The sequence below is a fragment of the Rhineura floridana genome, chromosome 10 (genome assembly GCF_030035675.1).
Source record: "Rhineura floridana isolate rRhiFlo1 chromosome 10, rRhiFlo1.hap2, whole genome shotgun sequence".
Taxonomy (NCBI): domain Eukaryota; kingdom Metazoa; phylum Chordata; class Lepidosauria; order Squamata; family Rhineuridae; genus Rhineura; species Rhineura floridana.
The window spans coordinates 61672671-61697217 of record NC_084489.1 but is presented as its reverse complement, the minus strand read 5'-3'; the positions used below and the strand labels follow the sequence as shown (position 1 = coordinate 61697217).

Here is a 24547-nt window from a genome sequence, read left to right as displayed (position 1 = left end):
GTTTCACCCCAAAACGATAAATACATGAATAAATAATTGTTTCTTCAGAAGTCAGTCCCATTGTGCTCAATGACGCTTACTCCCTGATGCTTAGGATTGCAGCTGTCCATCCTAATGTGTGCTTAGGATTTCACTTTTACGTGGAAAATAAGCTTCATTGAGATCAATGGGGCTTCCACCCAAGGAAATGTATTAGCCATTTACTGAAATGTTCAAATGCTTCGCTTCACGGGGATGACGCTGTCGCCTATGAGATGGTCGCTGACGGGCATTCGCGTGATCAGCTCTGATGGTGTGAACAATGAAAAACTAGGCTCTGATCTGGACCATCCCTGGTTCCATGCGCAGTAAAGGCAAAACCACTGCAGTGTCGCAGGAGAGAACAAGCAAATAATTAACCATAGAGGGGCTGCTGGCTGTAGTTACAACCGTGCAAATCAACATGTTCCTGATTTCGCCCAGCGTTTCTGCAAAGGGGAAGGAGATGTTTGGGGAGGGATGGTTGCCTCGTCTCGAGAAGGCAGAGCAGCTAAGAGGAAGCGATTCAGTGGCTTCCTCAGGATCCAGGATCGTCTGTCTTATTATACTACTGATACACAATAGAGTGATCGACCTTCCTTCCTTCTTTCTGCTTGACTGCAGGTCTCTGTCTACCTGTCCATCCATTCTTCTATCGTTCATTCATCCAGTTGGCTATGCATAGAAGACCCTGCAATAATTGGAAAGAATCAGACAATCAATGACCGAGGGCGATTTTCTTTCTCTCTCGCTCGCTCTCTCTGTGTGTGTGGATACACAGACACGCACAGACCAGGGTGGGAGGGAGAGACCTCTCTCCCTTCCCGTCATCAGAGGCCCCCTTCCAGTCCCCGCGTTTTGAGCGGAGGATACGCGAGGAACAATGAGGCGGCGAGGGGGGAGGAGGCTGCGGCAGCAGCGCCGGGCTGGCAAAGAGGGAGCGAGCGAGCGAGCTGCCACCTCGCCGCAGCAAATGGCTGGTGTGGTTGCTCCTGGCAACAAAGCGGCCCGAAGCACCTAAGCCGGGAGGTGGCGAGAGAGCAAGCGCCGAGGGGAGGGAGCGAGGGAGGGGAGGGGAGGAGGCCTCTGCGCTGGCTGGGCTCTGCTCCCTGAAGCCGGCGGCCGAGCGCAGCGGGGATCTCTGCCCCTGGGGATCCCCACCCGCGGAGGACTGCGCCTTGAGGGCCGCTCCTCGCGGAGCAGGGATCCTCCGCCGCGGAGACGGACAGCGACGACCAAGATGGCAGAAAGTGGGAGAGAGGTCGCGGTGGGAGGGGAGGAGAGGTGGCTTTTGGGCGGCTCCCCACACGGCCCTCGCTGGCTGGGCGGGAAGGGATCGCCGTGTCTTTGCGCAAGAGCCGCCCCTGCTGTGTTTCTCTGTGTGTGTGGCGGGAAGGAGGGCCGAGCTTCGTGTACCGCCCCGCACGCCCCCTGGCAGAGCCATCCTATTCGCGTTTCCTTAAAAGTAAGCTCACCCTGCCGAGCTCAGTGGGAGTAAAGTGTGCCCAGGACTGCAACCTGAAAGTACGTGCACTGAGTTATGTTAAAGTGTGGTTGTATTTTAGAGCATAAGAACTACCTTGCTGCTGCTTGATCAGATTTATCTAGTCCAGTATTCTGTTTCCAGCAGCGGACAGCCATATGCTTCTGAGACACTTACCAGCAGGGAATGAGGGCAAAACAGCCCCTTCCAGTTGTTTGTCCCTACAATCTGATACTTAGAGGTATACTGCCTCTGACTATGGGGGTTCTATTTAACTGTCATGGCTAAGGGCTATTTGCTGGGCCTATCCTTACAGTAGGTTACCCTGCTATATTAGAGGCAGGAACAAATAAGCTGGAATTTTGTTTTGTGGTCTCAGTCTTGTAAATTCTTTGTGACTCGGAAGAACCTGTGGCCCTCCAGATCTTGTTGTTACATTTATATCCCACTTTTCCTCCAAGGAGCTCAAGATGGCATACAAACATGGTTGTCCCCCTCCCCATTTATCCTCGCAAGAATCCCGTGAGGTAGGTGAGGGTAGAGATAGTGACTGGCCCAAGGTCACCCAGTGAGCTTCATGGCCCAGCGGGGATTTGAATCCTGGTCTCCCAGATCCCAGTTCAACGTTACAGAATGTTCAAAACCCCTGAATAGCCATAGGCTGCAATCCCAAGCACACTTCCTAAGAAGAAAGCTTCACTGAATATAGTGCAACTTACTTCTTAAATAAGCATCCATAGGACTGCACTGTCAGACGAGGTTAGTCCTTTGTTCCGAGTTTTATTCCACTCGGCTGCCATTCTACCTTTCTGCATGTAAGGAGGATAATAAGAGCTTGCCTATCTTACAGGGCTGTTGTAAAGATCACTGAAATGTGGCACGTGACTCTAAGAGCACTGTATTAAATACTAAGGCAAACCATGGCAACAAAACTCACCTGCTCTTCACTGACTGATTGACTGGAGGTTTTGAAAGGCGAAGTCACTGAGCGGAGGTGGACAATTTAATTTGGTTAATAGATTAAAGGTTTATTTAGGCAACCTCTCAGGATAAGCACCCTCACAAGGTAGCCTACAACAGAAGGAAATCTAAAATAGATAATGACATCGAAACAGATGCTTTTAAACTATTTGTTTTAAAAAAATATCCAGCGCATATTTTTATTTCAGAACATGTTGGCGAAATTCCTCTCCTTGTAAGGGGCATCTGATTGCCTCAGGGGAGGCCTTAGCACACGGAGCCACATCTCTGTTACTTTATTACTTACATGTGTATCCAGCCTTTCCACCCAACGGGGCTGAAAGGCGGCGTGTCTGTTGTGTTTTCTCGTTCTGATTCTAATCTGCCTTCAATATTTGTAAGAAAGGCATCGACGCTAATAATGAAGTCAGGCATAGCGCACTTTTACACAAGTCTGCTCAGAAGTAAGCCCTGTTTAGCTCAATGGGCCTCACTCCCAGGTTCAAGGGATGCCGGATTGCACCCTAAATAAATAAATACATGTGGCTTTAGGTGGATGGGCCCAATAAGGGAAACTCCTGGCAGACTCTCGGAAAATTTAAGACGAGGAGCACGGCCCCAGTCTATGCCTATTTTACTCGGACGTAAGGCCTATGGAGTCCAGCGGGACCTACTCTCTTGGAAGTTCGCCTAGGGTTGCCGCCTTGTGTCTCCGACGCTGATTCACGTTCTCTGACCAGGCAGGCACACCTCTGAGGGCCAGGCCGGGTGTGGTCTAGGAGCCTCGACAGTCCGAGGGCGGCTGCTGTACTCCCGTCCTCCGGCGAGGCTCCCACTTGCCATTCCCTTCCAGGCTCAACAGGGAAGAAGGGAAAGTTGAAAATGTCGGCGCTGAAGGAAGTGTCACTGATGGCCCCTCTCGGCAAAGGTCAAAACATGTGAGGTAAAGAGCAGTTCCTTCCATCCTGGGACTGCAAACCCTTCCCCTTCAGCAACGCTGATCTCTTCAAACAAGGCTTTTCCGACCTGATTCTCAGTGCCGTTTCTATCCACCTTTCCTCCCACGATCGTCCCCTCCCTTTCTTTTTAATCTTCACAACAACCCTGCGAGGTTGTTTAGGCTGACAGGGTGGGAATGGCTCAAGATCAGCCAATGAAATTTCTGACTGAGTGGGGATTCCCTAGAGGTCATGCTGGATCTTTGTGTGTACACACACACACACACACACACACACACACACAGAGAGAGAGAGAGAGAGAGAGAGAGAGAGAATGAGTATCCTACTGAAAATCAATGGGACTGAACTGGAAGTGACGCACTTAGGATCAGCGTGCCAGTTTTGATCAGTGTGTCAGTTTTGATTCCCGTGCACTTTTGTAAACCGCTTTGAGGCTTCACTACAATCAGGCTGTATATAAATATTGAAAAATAAAATAGATTGTTTCCCCGAGGGTGGTCAGAGGTAGGGATCCTGCACCTTTAATTGTTTTTGCCACGCAAGCCGCACCTCCTAAAACCTGCAAGTTATACAACTTTTAAAGGTCCAGAAACAGACCTTCCCTCCTCCCATCTATTCTCACCTGACCACCCTCGCTCCCCTCCCGCAGAAGTCAAGGCTTGCTCCACCTTCTCTCTCCCTCTCAGAGAAGCCATGTCTGTGCCTTTAACGGCCGTACAGCGGTTCTGAACACAAGCGGGAAAACGATAACTGCCGCCGGAGAAAGGTTATCCTGTTGACTCACAAGACCCGCCCAGCAGTGTGTGTGTGGATACGTGTGGGGCTTGAACCGAAGTGCCTTCCTCTCCATCCCAGACGTGTGGGGCTGGATGTGGTTTCTTAGTGGGGGGGAAGGGACCCCCTTCTTCACGGGCTCCAGTTGCCGTAACTAAGCCACGGCCCAGGCAGCCTGAATCTTGCAGGTCCGTTCCCTCAGTTAGACTGGATCTTACCAGAGTCCAGCCTTGGGTTGGAGGTCAAGACATTTCTCCTCAGGCACAGCACTTCAGCAGTTAATGCCATCGGGCTAGTGCCAGGGGAAAGCGGCTTTTTTGGTTTGTTTTGCAAAGCGATGGGATCGCGTTGTCCCCCGCGAAGGAGAAGCGACCCTGCGGGGAGCCGTGACGAAAAAAAGCGGGCGCCAAAGCCGAGGAAGAGGCGGAGGGCGTTCCTTCCCGTTAGGAAATGTCTTGGGAACGGCGGATCACTTTCCTTTCTGCCTCCGGCGAGGCAAGGGTGCTTTGAGTGAGGGACGGCCGCGATGACGGCTGAGTCCCACTGGGAGAGCGCGGAGAGAATTTCCGAGCAGACGGAAGAACAAAACTTTCCGGGTTTCTCGAGCTTGGATCGCTTTTCCACACTGTATACAGGGAAGCGAAAGAGGCCGAGGAGATCTAGATCGCATGTGCGGATCCAGTGCAAAATGATCCTAAGTTTACGGATCTCCCCTTGCATCTCAATAGCAATATTTCTTCCTATACACACTGTCTTTAAAGCTCATTCAAGAAACAGGTGTCCCCCCAAGAACCCTGGGAACTGTAGTTTGCCCCTCACAGAACTACCATTCCCAGTACCCTTAACAAACTACATCTCCCAGGATTCTCGGGGGGGGGGTGTATTTTGAATGTGCTTTTAAAGGCATAGGGTGTAGGTAGCACCGACTCTAAACATAATTAGCTGGAAGAGAGTGCGGCTGAGGGTAGGAAAATCCTTGCACTTAATGGTCAGGATTCGGAAACCATCACCAAAGAGCTGTGCCTGTTACCCTCTGTACCTGAGGGGGCCAAAGTGATTTTGAAACTGAGGAGGTGTTGCTCTCTGGGAGGAGGGCATTTGGAATTGGATGTAAATTGTATGAATTGCACACGCACACGATTCCTCCCCTATACAGCTAGATTAGAGTCATATATTGCTCTCTGTATTAGAGCAATATATCTCATTTATTATTTATTTATTATTTGATTTATATCCTGCCTTTCCTCCCAGTTAAAGCCCAGGGAAGGTATATCTTGGGATATATATCTATCCTATACCTTGGGATGTAGGAGGGGTGACAAACTAATGGGGTCCACCATAAGCACGTGTTAGACACTAGCTCCCATCAGCCCCAACCAGCATGAGGACTCAGCCAGAATTTCAAATTTTAACTCAGTTTTGAAGGGCGATTATTCTAACCTATGCGGCAAAGTTGTATTAACTGGAAGCGGCAAAGTTGTATTAATTGGAAGCGGCACAATTATTTGGAATGGGGGGGGACGGAGGGGGGGACGCCCAAAAAGCAGCACTGTTTATGGATAGTGGGGAATTGTCTTTCACTTGTTGGAAATACAGCTTATTTTTAAAAGATCCTAGCTTTTGGCGATTTATGGTTGAAGCCATCCTTTCAGCCCTGAGACCCTTTCATGTTGATTTTAGGTGTAGGCTCGCTACAGATTTTAGGGGCAGAGGTTCCTACTTTTAACAGTGCGACTCTATTCTTATCAATGGTTTGCTCCCAAGTAACCCGACATAGGATTGCCTCCTGAACCCCTTTCCCCGGTGAGATTGACAGGGCAATCCTAAACATGTTTCCCCAGAAGTAAATTGGATTGAATACAGTGGCCCTAATTCTTATATTTATATCTTATATATATAATTGTAGAACGATATTGTTTTTGAAGTTCCTAGTCTACTCTGAATAAAAACCCGAAGTGTAAATTCGGTTTAACATTTCCTTTCTCTTTACATGTGAGACTTCAGGTTAGGTGACGTCTCTTCTTGTACGAGCTGCAAAACCCTGAATAGTCAAGTCGCCGCCGCCTCTTCTCTCAATCCGGATTAAAAATACGGAGTTCGGAGATTGGCCGCCTATCGGAGAGAAGACTTCGGGAATGACGCAGTAGCCAGGGATGCAGCTCTTTAAATCCCTCTAATACTTCCCCTCTTGCCAGTTCATAGCCCTCCCCGAAGTCTGCTTCGTGGCGGCAGACTGTCAATCCGTTTTCGAATTTGGCGGCGGGAGAGCGCCCAACTGGGTTGGGGAGTCAGGCTGCGGCGGAGCACTGCGCAGGCGCAAGATGGCTCCTTGTTCGCTAAGAGTAGCGAGGAAGAAAACGGCTGTGACGGCCGGTCGGTCTCCGAGGAGCTTGAGGGGTTTCGGCGCGGAGCTGGAGGGCTGCCTTCTGTTGATCGCATGCAGAAGAGAAGGAAAGCAAACCTGTGGGCGGGCTGCGAATTGCATGGGGCTGCTGTCTTCGCTTTCTCTCTCTCTCTCTCTCTCTCTCTCTCTCCACCTTTTGCTGGGGCTGTTTGAGCGCCTGGAAGAAGGGGGGCGAACAGTAGCGTGGTGGCAAATTCAGAAGTGCAGGGTCCCTTCATGCCCCTTCACAGCCATGCCCCTCCCTCTTTTTTTGCTGCTGGGTTGAGGATGAGATCTTTGTTAATGCCTTCTCCCATAACAAGGTATGTCCCTAACAGCCAATAAGCATGAAAGGGGAGAGTGTTAGCTATTAAAAATAGTCTACTCAATGGTTGACTCACCTCCTTTCACTCCGATTGGTTCCAAACAGCCAGAAAGGACAAGGAAGCATGTTAGAAGACTCTTCCTAGCAGCTAACAAACTCCGCTTTCATGCTGATTGGCTCATCAGATGTTGGAGGCATAGAGACCCTGCTGGGACCTGGCTGGCTCCCAAAAAAGGAAGAGGTCCAAGACCTCCGAGATTCCAGGTGACTACACCGCTGGGAGAGAAAGGCCTTCAGATTCTTCCCAGGGGGCAGCTGCGGAGACAGAATGGGATCCGTACAAACAATCCATTCTTTCTCCTCCCTTTTTTAAGGTCGATGTGCAGTCAGCACAGCAACAGCGCAATCCTAACCAAATCTACTCAGAAGGAATTCAAACGGGCTTACTCCAAGATAAATAGGGTTAGGATTGCAGCCTTACTATCATTTCCCTCCATTCATTCCTTTGATGCCTCCTTTCTTTGTGTGTTTCTCTCTCTTTAAAACGCTCCCCCCTTCACCTCTTGGGCTCGTTTATAGTGCAGGTGGCTGCTCCCATCAAGGTGATAGCGAGGCCAGAAACGCGCCTCCTTTGAGGCCCCGGCCTTTTGGGGGTGGATCGCAGTCGAGTGTGACCAGCCCTGGTCCTGGGAAGTCCGAGAAGGCCGATGGCGAGGTCCCGAGATGAGAAGGGAAGATGCACACCAATTGCTTGCTGGGTTGAGTGCCCATGAGAACCGCCCGGTTTAAAACCTCCTGCTGCTCTGTTTCAGAGGGAAACCTGTACAGAGGGTTGAAGAGACGCCACTTCTCAATAGCGGGATCTGCGGGGGTGAGTAGAGAATAACAGCGAAATAAACAGCCTGACCCTATGTCTCCTCGGGAGTAAGGCCCGTTGAGTTGTGGGAGTTACTCCCAGGTAAGGATTGCAGCCTGAAGGCATCCAGCTCAGCAGCAAGAAGATGTTGTGAATTCACAGCGGGAACGAGGGACCCTTTACATCTGGGCTAAGTTTTGGCAGAACCGACGGCTGAAGCTCACAGCGTTAGAGTAAAACCGTCCCGAACTTCGCGGAGGTAGCCAAGTGGGCGAACTGTGTCCCGCTGGGCTTACCTTGGATGCTGATGCCAGAGCCTGCCGAGCGGAAAAAAGCCCAGGTCTTGGCCGGGTTTGGCAGGTGGCTCATCTCGGGACCGCACGCAGGGCGCTGGTTGCTTTCTGGAACGCGGAAAGCGAGTTCAGAGGCGGTGGTTTGCATCTGAGAAAGGAACAAAAGAACTCACGCGGAGAGCTTGTGTGGACGGGCGGGGGGAGAAATCGATAAAATTCAGGGAGCCCAGTGGCAAGTTAGAAAGAATAATCGGCACAAGATGGCCTTCTAGAAATCCCAGGTTTTAAAGCGAATTGTGAATCCTCGCAGTAGGGAATCTCCGTGTAAACGGAGGCGAAGGGTGGGATGGAAGAAGCAGTTGGACAGATCCCTGAAAGATGAGAGCGATACAGAAGCTTAAGCAAGAAGGAGAAGCGGGTGCGTGTGTGGAAACACCGCCTGCTTTCTCAAGCGATTTGTTATCGGCTCCGATTTTAATAAGGAGCATAAGGAAAACGTCCCTCCTACCGCTCAAAAGTGACATTAGCGAAAAGCCTGACCAGTGCGATGGCAGGGCAGCTGAACCCCAATCCGAAGGCTGGCGTTAATGCATCCTTGTAATAATACACCCCAATATTTGAGGAAGTAAATTCTCTTTCCTCTGTTGTATCTATTTATATCCCATAGAACAGGTTTTTCTTCTTCTGTATAGCACGTTTACATCTACAGTCTTCAGTGCTCTGGCAACAACTTTGCAGGCCAAATCTCTGCTGCTCCCATTTCATGGAGAGGGAAAAACAAGTCGCCACAACAGTCAAGGCTGAACTAAATGTCGAAAAAAAGTGTAATGACTCCCAGGCCTGCAAGTCATACGTTCTGAGTAGCAAGCCCTTTCCCCACGAATCTCAGAGATGTGGGGGCTGGTCTTGGTTTTACTTAGTGGCAAAGTGAAGGACACTCTGCACATGTTTAAATGAAAACATACACCACATGATTCAGGAATGACATCCTTTCGCTCTTTAGTATCTTGCAGTACTGATTCTTTCCAAGTTGGCACGCGTTATTGCGTTTCAAGGCAAAGGGTGTAAAAGCCTCTCTCCCTTTTGTGAAGTTCAACAAAGAACTGAGCAGCGTTAGGTTTAACAGCTGCCATGTATGTAGGTCAAGTCAGGGGATGGATGCAGCATGCAATTGCATTTATCTCTTTGGTTCCCTTTTACATGACTATTATTCCTAAAAGTTCAGCGCAGATAAGCTGATTTACACTGCAATTATATGTCTACTCAAAAGTAATCCCCACTGTTAAATGGGAATAAATCCCATTGAATAAATTCCAGGTAAGTGAGTATAGGATTGCAGTCTTCCATGAGGAAAACATTACACTGCACCTCACCAAATAAAAATAACCCCTCCCCGTTATCTCTGCATTTGGGCCTCCCGAGAAAACCTTGTAAAGCCAAGAAGATTAATAAAAGACTTTGATGGAAAGCACTGTGCTCCTAACAAAGTAAATCCCATCTATTTCTATCAATGGGAGTTCCACGTGAATGGGTTTAGGGAGGCAGCCCTCATCACCAGCTATTTGTAGCAGCCGCCAACATTCTTACAAGGAAAATCTGCCAAGAGATTTGTGGCAACTTAAAGGCTAATGCATTTATTGTGCCACCAAATAACCTTTTGTGAACTAGAGTCTACTTCATGCATTTGCATCTGGTGAAATAGACACTCGTCAACCAACGATTATGCCATAATAAATGTGTTAAGTCTTTATGGTTGCTGCAAGACTCTTAGTTCGTATTGCAACAACCACCAACAACATGTACCCTTCTGAAAACTATTTAAGGAATTTTCCTTAGGTATACTTGCTGTATGAAGAGGGAATGAAATGTTCAGCACGACTTCAATAATCCAGCCAGAGTACACTTTAAGGCTGTGACCCTAAACTCTTATCGATGGGAGCCTATTCCCTTGAAATTAATGAGACTTGCTTTCAAGTGGATGCAAACAACCGTACTTATCTTCACAGGACATGCTATAAATATCAATATTAGCTCAGTTTCAAATAGGAAAGTTTGACATTATTGAACTGGAACCAAAATAAACAAACTTAGTTTGATTTATCTGCAGTTCAGAGTTTTGGTTTCAACGTTGGCTTTTGTGTGAATTATTTCATCTTTTTTTATAGATGAAGGGAAAGAATCAGGATAAACGTGTAAGTTATCTTCACAATATTTTCTCCTTTGAAAAATAGTTAATTGAGGATTTTCCCAGTACTTATCCAAAGTAGGAGAAAGACTTCTATTATAACACAACAGTATTAATTCCTTTCATTGTTAGCGAGATGGAATTCGAACAGATGCGACTAAAATAATGTATTGCAGCTAATTGGCATGCATGAATCTAGGAATATATATATATGTATATAACTGATCGCTTGAGAACACTTATTTTTGATGAGAACAGCGGGCTGGCTTATGTTTTCCCCGTAAATGTTCTGATACATGAGAGGAACTTCATTCTGTCAAAATGTATTTTATATCTTCATTGACCATACCTATTTTTCTTTTTTAGAAAAGCTTTTGGCTTGTTTTTATTTAGCTAAAAATTAATCGATTACCTAAAACTGAATTTGTGTTTATGATTCTGAATATGAGGGCAGCGGTGGGGGAAACATTAGTCTAACTAGAAGAGACATTACTTTAAAGTATAAATTACATTTACATTAGCAGCTCCACCCCTACCATCGCTTGCAACCCGATCCAAATTACTTTTACCCAGAAGTAAGCAAGCCCCTTTGCTTTCAATTGGTCTTTTAGCCAAGTAGTAGTGTAACCCTATGAATGCTCTACTGTACTCATAGGAACATAGAAAGCTGCCTTATACTGAATCAGGCCCTTGGTTCATCTAGCTCAGTATTGTCTACACTGACAGGAAGCAGCTCTCCCAGATTTTGGACAGGGGTCTCTCCCAGCCCTGCCTGCAGATGCCAGGGACCGAATGTGGAGCCTTTTGCATGCAAAGGACGTGATTTTACTGGTGAGAGACAGCCCTCCATGGCGTTTCCTCCCACAAAGAAATTATGCATACAATGCAGCCTTGGTATGCGTAGAATTGCAGCCTTCATAGGCAGTAAACTCCATTTAGTTAAGCTGTGGTTACCTTTACGTTTGAAATCAGGTGCCAATGATCTCAGTGTAAGATCTTGCTTTCTTTTAGGAGACTGTTATATTAGAAAGTTAATGAGAAACCTAAACATTGACTAGAACGTCACACGAAGCAGCAACGAGGCATATGCAAAAGTAATGATTTAATGACTGTAAAGCAAGACAAAGGCATAGAATTTGTGCTTCTTTCGCAGACTGGAGACAATGAAATGTTTAGCTACAACTTCCCCTTACAAACATGAAAACAATAGTCATATAGGATAAACACCCACACAAATGTGAAATTGACGATTGAAGAACGCACACACACACAGTTTGACCAAACCAAAGCACAAACTTGTTTGGGGCTCTTCACAATGCTTAACTTTTAAAACCTTCCTTTTTCCAGACTTGGTGCCTTCCTTCAGAAGCCTATTTTGCAGAAGGGATTCCCTGCAGCTTATTGGAGATATCAAAGTACCTGTTAATCTTTAACCAAGTTAGTACTGTACCATATACATACATACAGATATATATATTAAAACCAATTTAGATTAAAAGCCTTCAGCAACTTGCTGACTTCATAAGAAAGAAAGAAAGAAAGAAAGAAAGAAAGAAAGAAAGAAAGAAAGAAAGAAAGAGGTTCCCGCATATTTTATGGCTTCTTGTATGATTTCCTGTGCTTGCTTTTTCTTTTTTTAAAGACGGGGAAACACAAACCCATCACACCAAATAATAAAACTAATGAAAGAGTTAAACTCACCCACGTGTTCCTGCTTCTCCTCCTCCACCCTCCCCTCCAACTTTGCCCACTGCATCATTAAAACAATTAATCACATTGTGTAAAAGGAAAAATGAAATACTACTTGGAACAAGGCAAAGCCCGTAAAATCCTTTCAAGGTTGCCAATTGCTTCCGGGTTAACAGCGATTGGAGCTTGCTCTCCGACCCTGCAGCCTTCAGGCGTCACTAGGGGAAAGAGCTCTTGTCTGCTTCGGTGTCTGCAAGGGTCGAACTGGCCTGGGAGTTTAGACCCCTTATCGAGAGTGCGTGAAACACAATATTTTCTTTATAGTATTTATAAATATATCATACAATACTGCTTCCTGTTTTGTCATATACCAATATGGCATTGTTCAAGAAATGCAAAATGCCATCTGATTCTTACAAAAAGTGTATATTTATCTTTTTTCTTTTTCTTTCTTTAAACTAGTCAGTAAAATAAACGTCAATACCCGCTTTTAGGCATACAGGTTTAAATCTGAAAATGTACGTTTTTTCTTGTTCTGTGGTTCTTTCTTGTCTTGTCTCTTCCTACCCCCCTACCCCCAGTCTTTAAATCGTTTCTGTGCTGCAACAGGGAAGTTATGAATGAAACATTTTAAAAATAAAAACTGCTAATAAAGCACGAAATTGTTATTCACAGTGGCATGGCTACATATATGCATAGTTTTCCTATGCATTTTCAATTCCATTTCGTTGAGGGAACTTAAGGAAGGACGGGTGGGTGGTTGGGAATCCACTTGCATCCTACAGTTTTACAAAACAGTGAAATAAGAATTCACAATCCAAGATATTTTAAATGTAGAAGTTAGTCTGGATTAGCAAAACTATATCCCATTATTGATATGCATCCATTTCCGAAGAATCTCTCCAAATTATGAACGAGGGTGAGGGTGGGTGGCAAACAAACAAGCCCATTCCTCTGCCTCTTTAGTTTATGTGGTTTTATACCTTGTTTCGCGTTGCTAGTCCTTAAGAAACATATCTTCCTTTTTAAAATCCATGGTTGGTAAGAGTCGCTCACGAACTAAGTCCCATTGTTTTAACATCCAAGGTGTGTGTGGGAGGGTCAATTTATTAATCCTCTTTTTAAAGCAATTTGGACGATCATCACACGAGGGATTGGCATCTATAAAGCTTAATGGCATGGAGAAAAACCGAAGAACAAGATAGAAAGCTCTAAAGAAACGGTGGAGCTTTCGCCGTCCGAGAGACAGTCGAGGCCTCAGCCCGAGGAAGTAGCGGAAGAACCATTTAGAGAGGCTTTCCGGGCTCTGTTGGTGAAGGCGGAGTGGTGGTTACTGCTGGGGCTGCCGCTGGTTCCATTCATAGTACTAGAGATGTGAGGGAACTGTGGGTGTGGAGACTGCACCGGGGTGCCGGGGCTGAGCAAACAGGACGAAGTAGATGGGGTGCCTCCCGCAGGGCTCCTCGCCTTCTCGCTCCCAGAGTCACTTTCCAGCTCCATGCTATTGTTCAACCCATCCCGCTGGTGGCCGCCGATCTTCATTCTTTTGCATGTTGGTCGCACCCGGTACTTCAAAGGGAGGGGGCCGTTCTGCAAAAGAAGAAGAAGAAGAAGAAATCGTCAGCGCTTCTTTTCCCTTCGGCTCATCTGGTTCAAGATTACAGCGGGAGACAGACTCCAGGCCCCTCGGTTTACTATTTACCCTTCTCCAAGTGTAAATGTAGGCAATGTCCATTAACGTGTAGTAGTCCTTCAAAGGCTCCTCTTCATACATGACGTCAATCTATTAAAGAAATGCAGTTGAGCTTCGTTTAAAATGGGTGGGGTGGGGCGGAAAATTACTACATCACGGTGTACATAAAAATATGTAGCAGATTCCTCATAGCACCCATGTTACTAACTAATATTGTAAGATTTCAGCCCGTTGCTCCACTGAGTCAAGTTCTGTTTTACATCCAAAGGCTAGACTTATTTTTGGTTGGAAAAAGTGTCCATGAGTTCCTAGACTTTGGCAGATTGTTGATGGGCCCTTAAGAAGCCAATACTGCAAGCCTTTTATATAAGAGTTTTGGTGGTATTTTTTAAACCTAGAAGCAAAAACCATTAGGCAAAGGCTACTGAGCAATCTTAACATGAAAAAGACTTCTAACATTTCACCCCAAAAGCTGTCTAAAATGCTACATTGTCTCTGATCTTCAAGGACAAAGCAATATATGATCTGACAGCACAGGGCAAAACACTTAGAGATACTTATTGGATTCTCCCTGTTTCTCAAAATAGATGACATTATAAAGAGAGAGAAAGAGAGGCATACTACTAACTCACATACAATATTATACACAGTGTGCTTAAAAGTTTTTGGTAAGAAACTTTAAAATAAAGTACATGCTTTTAAATTAAACACCTACAGCTGAAATTCTATTGGAACATCTCCCACTATCAACACATAAGTAAAAAAAAGTACCTGAAGAGTGTTGGGTATGTCCATTTTGCTCCTGAGAAACTTTCTCAGATGCATTACAGTCATTGCTGCAGGGCAGCGTAAATATCTTTTGTCATTCACCTGGTAAGGGTATTTTGATAGGGGGGAAAATAATGCATATAGTTAAAAACTCCATGCAAATACAGGAAGAGAGATATAAGCATAGCTGGAGACAAGAACATAACATAGGCTTATTAAGCTATTTTCCAGCATTTAACTACAATATATGACAAGTTTTCTTCTAATTTTTTTCAGGTAAGGAAAACTAGAGGGAGACAAAAGTGCTTGGATCATCAATCAGTGCTCTTTTAATTTTAGTTACCAAGAAGATACAATAAATGTCTGCACAACAGCTGTCTGTGGTGTTAATTTATTTAGGAGAATAAAAATAACTATTAATCTAGCTGAGCCTCCAAAAATAATCTAAACTATTTTATTTTCTAAAGAAGGGGTCTGGTAAGTTTCACAGCAAGTAAAATTTAGTTACCTCCTCTTTGGGTTTCTCTTTCTCTTTGTTTCCTTTCCGTTCCAGTCTGAGAAGAGGAGTTGTACAATTATTACAAAGAATAGCTAAGAGCTTAACAGATAAAGGTAAAATAGGATGTTCATAACTTGCCTATTTTGGTCAAAGAACTCTATGGATAAGCTTATTATCTCATCATCTGTTATAATCCTTTTGTCTTCATCTGCAACTTCTCCCCTGTCTTCATTAGAGCCATTGGCAGCTGCACAGAAATTTTCACAGCAATTTACATCTTTAAATTCAAATGAAGAATGAGAACCAACCTTAGTAGGAGGTGAATTTGTCTCACAGCTAAGTTTATCTCTGGAAATACTGAACTATCTCTTCTTAGCATGTATAAAACATTTAAATTAATTGTGCTGTATATTATCACTTAAATGTTATAGAAGTAATATATGGGGAAGTGTTTTAACAACTTTAGCTTTTGAATATGACAATAAGTTTTATGTTTATGAAAAACAATGTGGAAGCTTTTACCATCTGCAGAGGGATGAGCAGCATAAAAGTCTCTTCTTCTTTTCATTTCATCTGAGTGAGAACACAGATTTGTTATTGAGTTTATTCTGGCTTAACACATTGTACTACTTGTGATGGCTGCTTGATATAACTGCTTACTTACTTTTGAAAAGGCCTGGCACTAACTTGTAGACAATGTCTTGGAGAGTTTTATCGGATCTGAAATATAAAATTCCAAGACACTGAAATTTAGAGGGGTGTCAGTATCCAAATCTAAATTGAGTCTCACACTTTCCAAAGCCCAAAAAAGCATCTTCTACAAAGATTAAGATGTCCAGCCAAAATTCCAATTCCTATCAAATTTAAATACAGTTCTGTTAGAAGTTTTTTTTGCACCAGCTACTTATCTTGGGGGGAGGATCTGTTTACCAGAAACCTACTTGGCACAATGTTACATTACTGTCTAAAATGCATGCAGCTAATAAATAGATGCCTTCCCAAAACAGTAAAGGAAGGAGGACACAGGTAAATAAGGAGGGCTTCTAAAAAGTATTTAACTTTTGCCTTTCTCCATCCACATTTTGTATGTATAAACTTCAGTTATTTGCAGTGAAGTAAATATGATAATTAAATACACCTTGACAATAAATGAGGAGAGAAAAACTGATCAAACTTTGCAGTTTGAGAAAAGAAAAGAAAATCAAGCAATCATATGGGAGGGGAATTCAGCTAGTGACAGGACTTAAATGTCAAATCTATGAACTTCACTTTGTAAAGTAACATCTCCATTCAGATTCCAAGGTGTGGTAAAGAGGTGGCATCCAAATAAGTACAAGCATCACAAAGGTCTTAATTATTACATAAAATGAAAAACAACGTTCAATTATTTCTTGCCTACCTTATATTTAAAAGAGGCCTGGTTTTGTGAACTTGGACATCGCAAATAGGACAATACTTGCTCGTTTCCAAGTAGTGCACGATACACGTCTTACAAACTGTAAGAAATTATATATATATAAAGACAGACAGACAGATGAGGGGAAAGGCAAATTTTTAAAGAGCAGTTAAGGTATAATTTTCAGCTATTCAGAAAAGTATTAAAGGCGACTTTTTCTAAACAAAGTTAACCATCCTTAGGATAATGGACAAATGATGGAAGGAGTTGCAAAGATCTGAAGGGGATCTCTTTAATATATAGGACATGTTTACAAGATTGTAGGGCCTCTGGCAAACCGCACAGGAAACAGGAGCAACCCTTTCTTGGCTGGGATCAGAGGCTCTAGGGAGGTGAGGGGCGGGGGTGACGGTCGCCTAGCGCCCCTTTCTCTGCGCTTCGAGGGCTAAGGCTGTGTGTGAGGCAGCCGGCGGTGGCCGACAGTACTTACAGGAGTGCAGACACTCGATGATGGTGGTTGCATCAATGAAGTACCCTCCACAGATCACGCACATGAGATGGGGGTTTAGCTCGGTTATTTTGATGCGGGTGGTGCGATGCATTTTTGCGCAATAAGCGGCAGCTCTGAAAGACACACATAGGAGGAACGTTTAAGTACGGGAGGGAAGCGGCTCCAGGGGCGCACATCACACAGCTCTTCTACCTTTTCTCCGCTTCAAAGGAAACACACACACACGAGAAAAAGTGTGTGTGTGTGTGTGTGTGTGTGTGTGGGAAGCCATCGGAAATGTGCCTAGGAAGGCGGCGGCGGCAAACAGTCAAGGCAGGACCTGTAAAGCAAAGAGGGAGGCCAGCGTGCTGTAGGGAAGGGGCTGCTAGGGGGCCACCCTCCCTGGTCGGGGGAAGGGGGCCACTGCTCTGCTCAGTACCCACCTGTCTACCCTCCTGCCTGGCGCAGCACTGGGACCGTGGACGGAGGAGGCGGCGACCGGCAAGGCTCGTGTGAGTCCTTTTCCCGGGGCGGACCAGGCAGGCAGGCAGGCACCCCGATGGCGTTAGCAAAAGGCAGAGGATCGGGGGTGAGTGGGGGTGGGAGAAGGCGGCGCCTGATCCCGGTACAGCTGCGGACGCTGCCCTGGGCATTTCCGGCGAACAGCGGAGGGAGAGGGGGAGGCGGAGGGGGCGGAGGGGGCGGCTGTAGCAGCAGCGGCGGCGAGGCTGCCTGCCTGCCTGCCTAACTTGGGGCCCGCCGTACCTCCACACAAGGGCTGCTGGGCATCGGTGAGGCTGGCAAGGCGGAGAGGGCAGGAGAGGATCGGGCCGGCGGCCGGAACTGGGCTCTTCTACTGCCGCCGCCGCCCCTGCGTTGTCTGCCACCGGCTTGCCTCGCTGCCGCCAGCCCAACAGGCTCGGGACGGAGGCGCCTTCGGAACCGTTCTATCGAGGGGGTTGCTATAGCAACTTCGACTTACACTTGGCATCCTGCCACCGCCCGGAGCGCACCAGGAGGGGGGCGAGGAGGAGGGGGAGGAGGGGGCGGGGCTCCGATGCGGGGAGAGAATAAACAAATGGGGGGAGGAAGGAACGAAAGAGAAAGGGAGGACGTGTGCCCAGGAAGGTGGCGGGACGGGGAGAGGGAGTCCTGGGATCAGCGAGGGTCTCGGGGCACTGCACTGGGGAGGGAAGCCTTGTGGCAAAAGCCAGAGCCGGAGACAAGAAAGGGCCTGGGGGCGGTGGGGGTCTGGGGGTGCTGCAGCTGCAGAAAGGCGCTGGGGGCGTGGCGGGGGGCCGGGAAAGGGGGCCCTGCCTGGCGTTCGTGGGGCCAGAGCTCTCCTCTCCTCCCCCTTACTCCTCCCTTCTGCAGTCCCGCAGCCAAGGGGATGTGGAGGGGGCCAGAGGAGACCAAATGCGGGCTGGCGGTGGGAAGCCTTCGGGGCGGCCCGCGCCAGCTCTGGGGTTTGCGCCAGGCCGAAGCGAGAGGCTCCTCCCGGCCCTTTCGCCTCCTCTCGGGGGCCTCCATCCACGTCGACGCGGGGCAAGAAAGCAGCAGCTGAGCCCGCGCCTCTTCCTCCCCGCTTCCCTCCCCAGCTCCCCTCTCCGAGTCCAACGAACCGCCTCTGGCCGGGCTCGCTTCGCTCTTCTCTGTGCTCTGCCGACTGGGGACGGGGCTGAAAGTTGAACTGTCTCGGGCAGGCAAGCAGAGCACGGGACGGGAGGCACGCGGGGGGGGGGGAGAGCCTCCCGTCGGCCTCTGGAGCAGGCCGGGCCACCTTGGCCAAGCCGGGAAAACGTCTCTCCGGCAGGAAGGTCCTGACAACCCTCCCAGGGCCGGGTGACCAGCCCAGTACCGCAGCTAAATGAGCACCTTGTCCAACACCAGCTCAGACAGACAGAAACACACACACACGTCATTTCCAGAGGCTGCTGCAAACCCCCTCGCCTTCGCGCCTCATCCTTTCATTGCAGCTGGGAGCGGAAGGTTGGAAAGAAGAGGGGATCTCCAGGCCGACGCCCGCCACATTATCCCACCCGAGGCATGCAGCTCCCGTCCGGGCTCGGGGGTAATTTACGGTGCAATCAGACCCGGAGACAGGAGGGGGAACTGTGCCTCCTCCCCTCGCTGCCGCCGCCGCCGCCGCCCAGAAGACAGGTTATGTTTCCGGATCTCAGCAGATGCTCCCCGTTCGGAACCCAGCCCAGCCAAGAGCAAATTCTTCGCAGAAAGAGGCCCGAATTCCCAGCCAAACTCCACCCCCCCAAAAAACAAACCGGGTGGGGAGAGGGGACGTTGCTGGGAGTGCCCTGCCGAAGAGCCAAGGAGCAACCTGAGCAAACGCTTCTTCCCTGGGTAGAGAGACAGAGTGAGAGAGAGAAAGGCAAACTCTGCGCGGGAGGGGGAACTGTTGCTTTTACCCTCCTTTTCCAACGCCAACACCTCCTAAAAGAGAGAGAGAGAGAAGGCGGCCCGGGGGAGAGGCGAACAAGGAGCGAGAGAGGCGATAACCTTGGCCTTAGACTCGAGTTGTGGCGGCGAGGCTAGACGCTCCAATTCATTGTGCGCCGGTTTCAAAGATCTCCCCCACTATCAACAAAGGGGCGGAAAGCCTCCGCTTTTGGGGTCTCGCCAGCCTCGGTTCCTGGCTGCTTCCCCGAGACTTCCAGCCGTGTCCTCAGCCAGAAGGGTGATTTCTTCAGTTGCCCCGACGCGACTAATCAGGCGCTCTCTCTCCTTCCCTCCTTTATTTGTGAAGAAAGCCAAGAGCACCGTAAATTCTAACTCATAACTGGGGAAATAAACAGCAGTGGAAGGTCGTATCAATGGGCCGGCTTAAAATTCTTTTCCAGCATTGAGCCGCAGAGGCAACCCAATCTTTCAGAAGAGGCTAACGCACGTTTCACTTCACAGAAACCGAGACTCTCCCCAAGTGAAAGAAAACTCAAATCAACCGTGAAGCTTGTTGGGTCGAAGCTACCCCTTAACCGCGTATTATTTATTACCCAAGTTACCCTTCTCCCTCAGGGCATGGTCGAAGCTATCTCTCAAATCCGGGATCTTCAGCAAACTGCATAAACACAGCAACAACCCACTCTCCTCATTGAAAGACACCAACACACATGGGCACACATCCCCTCTCCATTCATATCCAGTATACGTTGCACGTAAGAACATGAAAAGCATCTCATTACCAAACACAGCAACTCCTCCAGGAGTGGAGATTCCGCTTCTAATCCCTCTTCTCTCCTCCGCCTTCCCCCAATTATGTTAAGATCTATATGCATACAGTAAAAAAAAAAAACACTGGCCTTTCAACACTAGCTAAGGTATTTTATTTTCAGACTCTCTCCTTACCAGTGAAATCCCATGAAAAATACTTGTGAAAACAGGGAGATGGTAAAGCTTGTTATGACAGCAAGCTTGGAGGCCTTGAACGGTTACCTCAAAACGTAGGAGCAAGCCCTGGTTATGAATTCTCAGTGGCTTTATGAAATAACGTAAAGCACTTGCATTGTTAGCCCTGTATATGAAACTGTAGCCAAGTCTACCCAAAGCCCAGGTAAGCTTGAATGGAACAGAGCTGCATGTTTTGCACCTACATCCACGCAGCGAGACCTACAATCTACGGCTAGACCTTCCTTTACCTGTCCTGTAATGTTAGACCTAATTCTTGATGATGATCAATTAATCGATTGAAAGTTGATTCTAGAAGTTATGTATGCCCACACATGCGGTCACTAATATATGCCCCTCGCTCCTCCATACCTGATTGAAATCTGTGTTGCAAGCACAGTTCACCAAACTCCTAAAAGCAGCGAATGGGACTCTCCAGCTGATCTCCTGCAACCATACTAGCTGGTTCCTTCCTAGGCAGCGCAATGCCCAACACTGGTAAAGATCAGGCTACTACAGCAGTCAGCCAACTTCCAGCAAAAGCCTTCGCTTATACACAATATACCTTTCTTCTGCTGCTCCCCATATTATATTTCCAGGGTATCCCTTGTCCTTGGAGGGTCCTTTCACACACACAGGCCCCAAGTAAGTACGTTGTGCGTGCGTGTTTTGGGGGCAAGGAAAATGTAGAGATTTAACAAACTCCATGAAGATGCTGAGGCCATCCTGACTAACTCTCTCAAGTTCTGGGGAAAGCAGGTTTTTTACTTATAGGGAAAGAAGATTTTGTCTGGTGATGCCGACTTATTTCCTACCAAACGCTATAACGGCAAAGACCTGAACCATTGCGAAGTCTGTACCGCCAAGGCCAAACGATTTCAGGTGAGCATGGGTAAGTTTCTCGTGCCACGCCCCCCGGGTGCCAGGAGGAAAACCACCACATCTCAAATCTTAGCAAAACACTGCAACTAACTTGCCTTTACCCAGCTTGGAAGGTTGGCGGTGGTGGGAGAACATCAGTGAAATCAAAGAAAGCCACGCTACTGGGTCCTGCAAGTCACATCTTCTCAGCTTCCCAAAACTCTCTTAGATCTGCACATGGCAAATCCTTAGAGCAACAGAAACGCAGAAACTTCTCTCTTCCACAAGTTATTTTTCCAGCTTCGCCCTGTCCTTCCCTCCCCTTAGCAAAGAAACTTTACAATTTTAAGCACAAATTAAAAAGAGCCCACTGAAAACTAAATGAAGAACCGCCATCTTACGAGCAATTCAGTCCCACACGAGTGTTCCCCAAACTTAAGTTCATAGAATTTCTTTAAGACTTCTCCTTGGAGCAACGAACCCCCCAGCGGGATCGCAACCTCCCGCTGGACCCATCTCTATAAAATGGGTGGGCTACCTGGCTTTTGAAACCCCCGTCCACCCATTTCTTTCGGATGCAATCGCCATCCCATGACCCAGGCAGCTCCGGGTTTCATTTACTGTCTCCGTTGAATCCAAATCTGCATTTAAACAAAGAAGGCTGAGCTCGAACGGCTACCAGAGACTGAAAATATAAATATCCTCCTGTGGGGCCACGTGCCCAGAAAGGTTTTAGGACCAAGCGGGGGAAAGAAAGGAACTAATTTGCAGGAGTGGGTGCGTAACGAAATCGAGTGCACGGGTTGCTGCCGCCGCCGCTTGCCGTGTGTCTGTGCGCGCGAGAGAGATAGCGTGTGTGTTTGTGTGCCTGCGAGTGAGCGAGTGTGTGGATGGAGCAGACTGTCAGCGCTTTTCCCATACGGAGAGCTTTGGGGACACCTAGGCTCCCCTTTGCAGCCTCCAAAGCCCCCGAAAACCGCCGCCGAGCCCCCACCACCTTCCGGCCTCGGCTAGGAAGCACGTCCGTTGATACATACCCGCGAAAAGCAGCCAGTGGGTGACGATCCAAGCCGCCGAAAAAGACAATGAAAGTTAAAAGTCGTTCAGCAGAAAATGAATGTGAGCCAAGCGGCCATCTTGAAATGAACTGCAGACGCTGTCAATTGCAATAAGCGTATTGCTGCCGCCGCCGCTGCCGCCGCCTCCGTTGGTCGCTGCGCTCAGCTCATTTTAGTTGCAAAACACCCGAGGTCCTCTCTTCCGTTGACCCCTTCCCAATCCCTTTGGCTCCCTCTCAGTTTGCTCTCCTTCCCCTCCTCCCCTCTGCTCTTCCTTCTCTCTCTCTCTCTCTCTCCCCCCCCCTTTAATGCGTACCTCCAGTACCGGGATCTTAAAATCTTTCTGATCCGGACGGTTTCCCTCTCCTCCTCCTCCACCACCCCATTGTCTCTTCCTTCCTTCCTCCTTCCTTCCTTCCTTCCTTCCTTTCTCTGCCCCCCTCCCTTCAATCTCTTCTCCGTGTTGTGCTTTTCAGCCTCTGAGAGGGCTCTTCCTCCTTCCTCTCTTCCCTTCTTCTTCCTTTTTTTTTTAAAAAAATATTATTTCATAGTTGTTGTGGAGGGAGCAGGGGAAGAGGAAAGAGTGGCAGACGAGAGGGGGGGAAATGCAACGCTGAAGGCACACAGTGGAAACTGACACCGTCCCCAAAATGGCTCAGAGTTTGCCCGCCCCGCCAGTATCACGTGGGGCTCCTCATTCCTTAAGGGTGGCCTGGGAATTAGTGTCGGTGTAGTCGGAGCCCGTCAGCCTCCCTGTGACCCAATCCAGAGACTCGGCCTCCTCCTCCCTCTCCCCCTCCCCCTCCTCGCGCGCCACCCTCCCTCTCCCCGCACTCCGCCTGGTCCTCCGCCTCACACAGCTCCACACAGATCCACACACAAACACAGTCACTCACACAGTTTGCCTAGTCCTCCTTTTCTCCAGGGCGCTCACGCCGCCGCCGCTGCCTGTTCCAACTCCTCCCGCTCTCTCTCTCTCTCTCTCTCTCTCTCTCACACACACACACACACACACACGCATACACACACACACACTCAGTCCCTCACAAAGCATTATTCCTTTTCTTCCCCCTTACACACCCACTCCACGCTATGGACACTTTGCCTGTTCCTTCTCCACGTTTTCCTTAGCTCCCCCACATTTTACACACCCTGTCACCTCACAGGCGCAATCTTTTTCTCTCTCTCTCTCCTTCTGGCTTAACCGTCACACACACACAGTAAAGGGCTTAGTCCATTTTCCCCATCTAAACCCGACCCATTCTCCCGCCTCGTTTGCTCTTTCCGCCTGTCATCACCCCTCCCCCCACACACACATCGGTTGCCCCATCTCTGTAGCCCACCATTTTAGCAGCTGGAGATGATGGCACCCAAGCAAGGTTTCCGCCTCAAAGCATCTCCTCTGTTGCTTTCCTTCTGTTGCACACACACAGAAAGACAGCTCTGTACCGTCGTTGTTCAGACTTCCTGCTCCTTCCTCTATCTATCGCATACTGTACCCGTGTCTAAAATTCATCCCTTCCCTCCCAAGCCATCACCGACAAGGAATTTCATAACACCACAGAGACTTTTAGCAAGGCATTTCAAGGTATCACGGAAAACGGGAGCGAAAACGCTCGGCTAAAACAAGCAGCCCTGAGCTTAGTGTCTGCTTCCACCTCCACTCCTTGTTTTCCTTAAATATATATCTATATATCTATTCTCCCGCCTTGGCTTCCGACCCACACGCTCCCCACACACTCTCTTCTGCTGGCTTCTCCTTCCGAGTCCTACATATGTCCCAACGCTCTTCCTGCCCTACATATTACAACCTCCCCACCCCGTGTTTCCTACCTGGTATTTTCCATCCAGCTCCAGCGTCTTCACGTCTTTTCTCTTCCATTGACTGTTCTCTTAAGTGGCAGGGATTTATGCTCTCGGTATAAATCCTTCAGAACTGACGGTCTCCTTCTTCCCCACACCTGTCTCTGTCCCCTTCTTCGCTTCTCTCAAGTATAGCTTAGGGGCCCGATCCCCACCCCGGTTTCCTTCAGATATCTATTTCCTCTTCTCACCCACCCATCCCTCACACAGTTCGCGCAGCCCCCCCCCCGTGTCCTCGTTGACTATCCTCAGACTCTTCCTCCCCTGTAGCAGGCTGGTCCTTGGCTTTATTTCACAACCCCAAGGCTCCCTTCTTAAGTCTAAGGTCTTTCCCTTTGTTTCATTTGTACTTTACTTTGTCTAATGTCTTTAAACACGAACTCGCAAACGCGCACACACAACCAAGCACGCTGACGCAGCCCCAGAGGACTACCCATTTCCCCTTTCTTGGTAAAAAAATAAAAGATAAAATTCTTCTTGGCTTTTAGGCACGCCGTCTCACTTTCCGCCTTTCTTCGACGTCTAAATTCACTTCACCATACCAACATTGCCACCTCACGTTTTCTCACGGGCAATGTTATTACATTTTAGGTAA

At 47.9% G+C, this 24547-nt stretch overlaps 1 protein-coding gene across 7 annotated transcripts; it reads right to left on the bottom strand.

The window, feature by feature from the left end:
- Positions 1–11348: 11348 nt before the first annotated feature.
- On the bottom strand, positions 11349–24098 carry BMI1 (BMI1 proto-oncogene, polycomb ring finger). 7 transcript variants are annotated; one of them, XM_061586257.1, is made up of 10 exons: positions 23923–24098; positions 16772–16905; positions 16285–16381; positions 15550–15605; positions 15408–15458; positions 15024–15162; positions 14895–14940; positions 14390–14488; positions 13628–13708; positions 11349–13515 (listed from the first exon to the last, which is right to left on the bottom strand). In XM_061586257.1, the coding sequence occupies exons 1-10, from the start codon at positions 23934–23936 to the stop codon at positions 13183–13185; spliced, it is 1050 nt and encodes a 349-aa protein (XP_061442241.1). In that variant the 5' UTR covers positions 23937–24098; the 3' UTR covers positions 11349–13182. The 7 variants fall into 7 exon arrangements, with proteins under 7 accessions (XP_061442241.1, XP_061442243.1, XP_061442246.1 ...); XM_061586259.1 differs by having other exon boundaries at positions 15024–15132; XM_061586262.1 differs by lacking the exon at positions 23923–24098 and adding an exon at positions 23433–23471.
- Between the last annotated feature and the right edge of the window lie 449 nt (positions 24099–24547).